This window comes from Podarcis melisellensis, assembly GCF_964234715.1.
Source record: "Podarcis melisellensis genome assembly, chromosome: 16".
NCBI lineage: Eukaryota > Metazoa > Chordata > Lepidosauria > Squamata > Lacertidae > Podarcis > Podarcis melisellensis.
This window is the reverse complement of record NC_138533.1, coordinates 9,473,452-9,480,380: the sequence shown is the minus strand read 5'-3', so window position 1 is coordinate 9,480,380 and position 6,929 is coordinate 9,473,452. Positions and strand designations below refer to the sequence as shown.

The following is a 6,929-nucleotide window of genomic DNA, read 5'->3' as shown; positions in this document are numbered from 1 at the left end:
CCCACACCCCCATGTGGAAGCCACAGCCAAAAAACATGGTCACCCCTCAGTAGAGGAAGGAGGAGTTTTGCTCGCAGCATATTTTCCCGTCCAGTGCAGGAACTTGTGTAAGACGTGTGTATACACACACACAGTGGGGTTTTTTTCTGGGGGGATGTAGGGGTACGCATACGCCTAAACATTTTGTGAATTTTTGTACTTTTGTCCATTTACTGTATTTATTTCCCCCAATTTGAACTATAAAATGGTGATTTACTTGAGTTAAAATGAGAGTACAGTGGTACCTCGGGTTAAGTACTTAATTCTTTCCGGAGGTCCGTTCTTAACCTGAAACTGTTCTTAACCTGAAGCACCACTTTAGCTAATGGGGCCTTCCCACTGCCGCCGCGAGATTTCTGTTCTCATCCTGAAGCAAAGTTCTTAACCTGAAGCACTATTTCTGGGTTAGCGGATTCTGTAACCTGAAGCGAATGTAACCTGAAGCGTATGTAATCCGAGGTACCACTGTACCCCTAAACATTGTTTTTAAGAGAAAAAAAAACACCACACGCACAATGTGTCAGTCAGCCTAGTGGCACCTCCTGGCACAGGTAATGTAAACCCTCGTGTCGCGCACAGCAGGTATTGCAAGCCGCCTCGCTCCACCTTTTCTGGGAGAATTTTTGTCCATGAAGGCAAGGCCCCACGCCCCCTACAGACACCAACGCAAGCCCAAAATTTCCCCTGCTTTCCTTTTTTATTGTCAAGCAGCCTCAACGGACACCGGGAATACCAGCACATTAATAATAATTAAAAAAACAACAACACCAAATGAAATGGCGGGGAGGTGAACACCCCACCCGTCTTTTCCACATACCCGCCCCCACAGCCATCCAGGAAAATATGCACATTTTTGCTAGCGCTCCCAGAGAAAGGCAATGAGGAGGGTGGTATTTTCATTCATCTCCAGCTGTTCCCCCCCCATCACCAAATCGCTGCTGCAGGAAGAGTCTAAGAGGAGGGGGGTATTCAAGAACAGGAAGACAGGGTGAGGTGTAGCTGAGGTATTGCAGGGTAAGGTGGAACAAGCGGGGGTTTTTTGCACTTCAAGTAGCTAGAAATTCAAGTTTAAACATACAGGCACTTTTTTTAAAAAAAAAAGTCAGGGAAGATAACATGGGGCTCTCATCAGAGACCTGCCCTCCCTCTTTTCACCTGACAGGAGGCTCCCCCAAAAAACACCTGCGGGGAGGGTGGGGTGGAAATTGGGACAGGGTTGGGGGTGGAAGGGAAAGCAGAGTTTGGGGAGGGGGAAATAATATATTACATCATCTCTTAAATATAGATTAAACTCTGTGCTAATACTCGGGACGGACTTTTCCCTGCGCTCCCCAAACGCCGCCTCTCTCCAACCCACCGGCTGTTTTGCCCCCTCCAGAAAGATGAGGGGGGCCCCCTGGAAATCTAAGGAATGTGCAAATGGGGGGGAAGGGCAACAAGTTAGACCTGACCCCTAACCACCATTGAGGAGTGTGCCAGTCCGAACCCTCCCTGCCCTCAAATCGCAGGCAAAAACCCTAGTGCAATGGTGGAGGAGGAAAATTAAAGTGGGGTGGGGGGGTGTCAACACAACGGGGTCATTGCCTTTTTGTGCAAAAGTCCACCGGACACCTGTTGCTGTGGAATGAAACTTCTGTGGGGAGGGTTTTTAATTGGGGGGGGGGGGGTAACCCCAAGTTGATGGTCCGTCCTCCACCAAGTGCTAAAACCTATCTTCTTGCAAGGAGTTAAGGTCTTGGTGTGGAAGAGCTATGGGAATGTGGGTCAGAGGACTCATTTTGGGGGCATCTTCCTACCCCAAACAAATCTGGGGGTGACGACGGGTTGCTGCTGGGACCAGCCCATTGCACTGTGCAAGGATGCCACCAGGAAGCCGAGCAGGGCTCTCTGTGCAAAAAGGGAGGTGCTGTCGATATAGAGTGCAGGCACCGCCCTTGGGTGGTGTGGAAAAAACACCCCCTGCTTTCCTTTCCCCACCATGCAAGGGAAAGGTTGTGGGCCTCTCACTCACCCCCCTCTCTCAAAAAGCAGCTGCCAGTCTCAGGGCCCGGAATAATAGAAAGATCTTCTTTTCTCTCTTCTGCCTCCTCAGAAATAAAATTCTCTGGAAAGCCAGAGGCAGGGATCAAACCCAGGAAACCTGGCACACTCCTCAAAAGCTCCTCAACCTGACATCCTCGCCTTAAGAAAAATAAATAAATCTAGTCATCCCCTCCTAGCCTCCCTAACATGGGGGTCAGAGCACCCCCCCCAAAAGTGCAGGGTCTGGGGGCCACCAACCACTCCCCCCTTCCCAAAGTTATATAATTCTCTTGTTTTCTTAGGAAAAAAAATCAGGATTCCCTCCCACGCCACCCCCCCAAATAGCACTACCCCTATTTAATTGCTTATTTCATTGATCCTGAGCATATGAACTCTCTCCCTTGCTTTTCTGCCCTCCCACCACCCCAACCCCACCTGCTTTGGTTCATAACTGCCCCGTACCCCTTTGAGGGGTCACTAAAGGCACCAAATCAGTGCTCCAGGGAGGGGCGGGTCATAGTGCATCTCGTCTCCGTTGCCGCGGCAACAGAAAGGGTGGGGAAATAGTGCATCTCGGCCTGGACCACGGCCTAGTCCCCGGAGTCGCCGTGGCAACAGCCAAAGCAAAGAAGGCCTGAGGCCTAGTCTCGGGGAGTGGGGCCCCTACGCCGTTTCTGCCTCCGCCGCCGGCCCGTCGTCCGTCGCCATGCCCTCCTCGCGGCCTTCCTCCTCCTCCTCCTCGTCGTCCTCCTCTTCTTTGATGTGAGGAGACAGGGCTTGCTGGGCGCGGGCCGGATCCCAGTAGCCGCGGGCGAGCGAGAGGCACTGCTCATCCGTCAGCCCGTTGGCCAAGTCGTGGTCGGCCAAGGGCGTCCCCGCGGGGGGCAAGGAGTTGGGCTCGGGATCGGGACCACGGCGCCGGCGCCTGGTGCGCACCTCCAGGCAGTTCTGGCCCTTGAGGTGGCGCTGCAAGTGGTCGTCTTTGGCGAAGGCCTTGTGGCATAGGCAGCACTCGTAGGGACGGGCGCCAGTGTGCAGGTGCAAGTGGTTCTTCAGGTCGTAGCTGTGCAGGAAGCGGGCCGTGCAGTGCGGACAGGAGTAGGGGCGCTCTCCCGTGTGCTTGCGCATGTGGATCTTGAGCTTGTCGTTCCTGCGAGGGAGAAAGGAGGGGAGACAGGAGATTTGCGTCAGCAAGAGCATAGGGAAACCTCTGCCCGCGGCCCGGCAGCATCTTCCTTGCTTGTGGGCAACCTCAATTCCAAACAAGAGGGCAGCTAGTCCTTATGAAACGAAGAGGGACCACACAGAATTAAGGCTGGGCGGTTTATTGTCCGAAACTGGTTTGAAGTCCACATTGTGATACTGTTTCATAATTTTTGACCTGGCAATATATCAGACCCTATTTTCCAGGGACAGTCCCAGATTTACAAGAAGCCATCCTGGTTTCTATTTCTGCTTTTCCTTAGGAAGTCCCTATTTTCACTGGAGAGATGTTAAAAGAGGATATGGAGTTATCCAACCCCCGGGCCATATAAAAGCAGACCTGTATAGTTAAAATGTTTTATTATGGATTCATATATGTTGCCCAGAGTGGTTGGGGCATCATAGCCAGATGGGTGGGGTATAAATAATAATAATAATAATAATAATAATAATAATAATAATAATAATAATAATAATGCAGTCCCTATTTTCATCAGAGATATGATATATTGCAAATCTTTATTTGTGTGTCTGTGCGCTTTGCAAAAATCGCAGTGCCTAAGCATTGGCCTTGCTAGCAGGGGCTGGTGGCAAATGGGGTACAAAAAAGCCCCCCCACCTGCAGTAATTGCTCAGTTAGATAAATGCAGAATGGCCTCTAGAGGGAGCTCTAGGAAAAGAAAAGCCTCTTTGAAGTTTGGCTATAGGCAGGCTCCCTTGAGTACTACAGATGGAACAGTCCTCGCTGCCTGTCTCTTCGCTGCTGACAGTTCTAGGAGAGGAGCACCACTTTGTGCAGGGTTAAAAGGTACTGTTTATTTTAAACTTCTGTCCCGCCTTCTGCACAGCTCCGGGGGGGGGGCGGGACCAAGTAAGACATCTGGGATAGCTCAGACAGTAGAGCATAAGACTCTTGATCTCAGGGCTGTGGGTTTGAGCCCCGTGTTGTGCAAAATTATTCCAGCACTGTAGGGAATTGGACCAGATATCCCTCGTGACCCCTTCCAACTCTACAAATTCTATAATTCTAATAAAACCAAGCCAGCACAGCTTAAAAAAACCACTGGGCTGGATTCAGTAGAAGCCGTGGACCTGAGTCACTTAAGCCCAGCAGTTTCAATGGGTCTTCTCGTAGGGTGACCAATGGCCCATTTACAAAGAAAAAGGAAGGAATCTGGGGCCAGCTTTTCAGCAGAAATGGGAGTAGTAAGGTTTTGCCTAGGCCCCATCATCTGCACCAGCCATTTAAAGCACTATGATACCACCTTAAACAGCTGTGGCTTCCCCCAAAGAACCATGGGAAGTGTAGTTTGCTAGGAGTGCTGAGAGTTCTTAGAATCATAGAATTGCGGGAGTCTTTTGCCCAATGTGAGATTAAGAGTCTCATGCTATACCAACGGAGCTGTTAGGAGACACACACCCGCTCCTCCCCCTGAGTGCTTGAACAACCAATCCCCTTTTCCCGGGAAATTTGGGGTGTTTGGATAGAGAGACGCAGGCTGTGTGCATATTAAAAAACCCCTCAGATGTAGCCTTCCAAACAAAGATCCAGAGTCGCCTCCATTAACTCCACTGCTCAATGCCTCTCGCTGTATCTACCCCTGGGCATGCCAGCCCCCAGAAGGTTCCTGTAATGGTTGTAAGGGGTTACTTGTGCGTAAGTTGCCTGCTAGTTGTGTCCGATTGCCTGGATCACCACGCCTTGACTGACAGCCCACACTCCGTGGCCGGTCAGTCGCTTGCAGAATCTGTCAGTGGGCGTTTCTTGAACCTTTTCCAGCATAAGAGCTGTTTGACGCCAAGTCTCCTCCTATTTTCCCTGCGCGGAACTCGCCTGCGCCAGTAAGGGGAAGGCAGGGGTGTGCCAGCGCTCTCTCCACTAGTCTCTGATGCAGGGTCTTGGAGACCAGTCTCCAATTCCTCCATCTCCCTCCCTTCTCTACTGGTGTTGCGCTGAATTCCTTCCCCCCTGCTGGTCCCCTCTCCGGCATCGCTCTGGAGCCCTGCCTCCGCCTCTCGCTCTGATGTCAGTTCCCTGACAGTTCCCTGCAAAGCAAAGGGGCCTTTGGGCAAAAGAGCCCCCTTGCCCTCTGATCTAGAACCTTTTCCTCCTCCTTTGCAAGGAGCTGTGTTTTCAACAACATGGCCAACATCAAAAGAAGGAAGCTGTGGTATTTTCACACACCCCTACACTCCCATGTGGTACAGTCTGTTCTCTCGCACCTGCCCCATCCTGCTGCTGGCATCAAGCCAGGCCGCCGCAGTGGGCAGAGCGAGCCAGTTTCGAAAGAAAGGGGGGAAAGGCTCACCTCGTGAAGCGGACCCCGCAGACCTCACAGGCGAAGGGCTTCTCCCCGGTGTGGGTGCGCATGTGGCGGGGCAGCTTGCCCGCGCCATGGATGACCTTGTGGCAGACGGGGCACTCCTGGGGCATCTGCGAGCGCCGCTTGCGCACTAGCTTGTCCGGGGGGTCCAGGCCCAGGGACGGCCCTTCCGGGTTGAGGGCCCGCATGTAGGACATGATGTCATGTTCGGTGGGCTCTTCGTCCGAGCCCAGGTCTTCTGGCGAGAGGCCGGAGGCGTACGGGTACGGGAAGGCGCGAGAGGGCGCCAGCACCTCGTCCTCGTGGGGGTGCGCGAGGACTGGCGCCGGAGAGGCCTGACCGGGGGGGCTTGGCCGCTCCTGCGTCCCCGTCGATGAGGGGGACGGCGACGGCGACAGCTCGCCGAGGTGGTTGTTCAGGCGGGAGCCCTTGGCCTGCAGGAATTTTCGGATCTTCTTGCTGCGGCGGGGGGCCGGGTAGACGGGTGGCTCGGGCAGGTTGCCCTCGGCGTTGGGTAGGGTGGCAAAGGCCTCCAGGTAGCGGTGGGCACGCTCACGGGCGGCGTCATCGGGGACGGGCGCTTCCAAGCCGTTTCCCTGCAGGATTTCGACGCAGGCCTTGATGACGCAGGGGATCTCGAGGAGGCGGGCGGCTCGCAGCACCTCTGCCAGGCTGCCCGTGCTGATGGTCAGGGTGGCAGTGTAGGCAAAGTCCAGCAGGGCGCCCAGCGCCTCAGCCCCCACGAAATCCAGCTCGCAGACGCCCATGCCGGGCCCCGCGAAGAGCCGCCGGAAGTAGCGGCTGGAGGCTGCCAGCACGGCCCGGTGGGTCCGGTACTCCGATCCCTGGGCCCGCAAGGTCACGTCGCAGAGAACCCCCCTCCGGCGCTGCTCGTTGAGACTGCCCAGCAGGTCGCTGCTGTGTTCTGGGAAAGGGATCCCAATCAAGTCGTCTTCAGGGCTTCCCATTGCCTCACCTGCAAGGACAGGAGGGAAAGAGCAGGGATGTTAGCACCAGCCAATAAAGACAGCATTTAGGTTTTGTATTTAAAAGCCATTCAAAGCAACGTGTTTGGAGACGGACAATCATTTATTTTGAGAAGAGAAGTTTTGATCAATTAATCCCTCAAGTTACAATCAATTCCTTAAACTCGCCATCATTTACTAAGGCTAACAGAGGGTTACGTTCAGTGGCGTAGCGTGGGGGGTGCAGGGGGGGCCGGCCACACTGGACGCAACATCTGGGGGGGGCGCTCACACTCGCAGCTCTCTGCCTCTACTAAAATCCACAGGTTAGGGGGCGCAAATTACTTGCCTTGCCCCGGGTGCTGACAACCCACGC

The 6,929-nt window shown here is 53.8% G+C and overlaps 1 protein-coding gene across 7 annotated transcripts in view; it reads right to left on the bottom strand.

Annotated features, from left to right (window-relative positions):
• Positions 1–717: 717 nt before the first annotated feature.
• The window catches only part of ZBTB7B (zinc finger and BTB domain containing 7B), a 57,321-nt gene continuing 51,109 nt past the window's right edge, over positions 718–6,929 (bottom strand). For all 7 annotated transcript variants that reach the window (XM_081891639.1, XM_081891641.1, XM_081891640.1 and 4 more), the window contains exons 2-3: positions 5,574–6,564; positions 718–3,211 (exon numbers count right to left, since the gene is read on the bottom strand). In XM_081891639.1, coding sequence (XP_081747765.1) covers positions 2,725–3,211; positions 5,574–6,564 — 1,478 coding nt within the window. In that variant the 3' untranslated portion in view covers positions 718–2,724. The remainder of the gene's footprint in view (positions 3,212–5,573; positions 6,565–6,929) is intronic.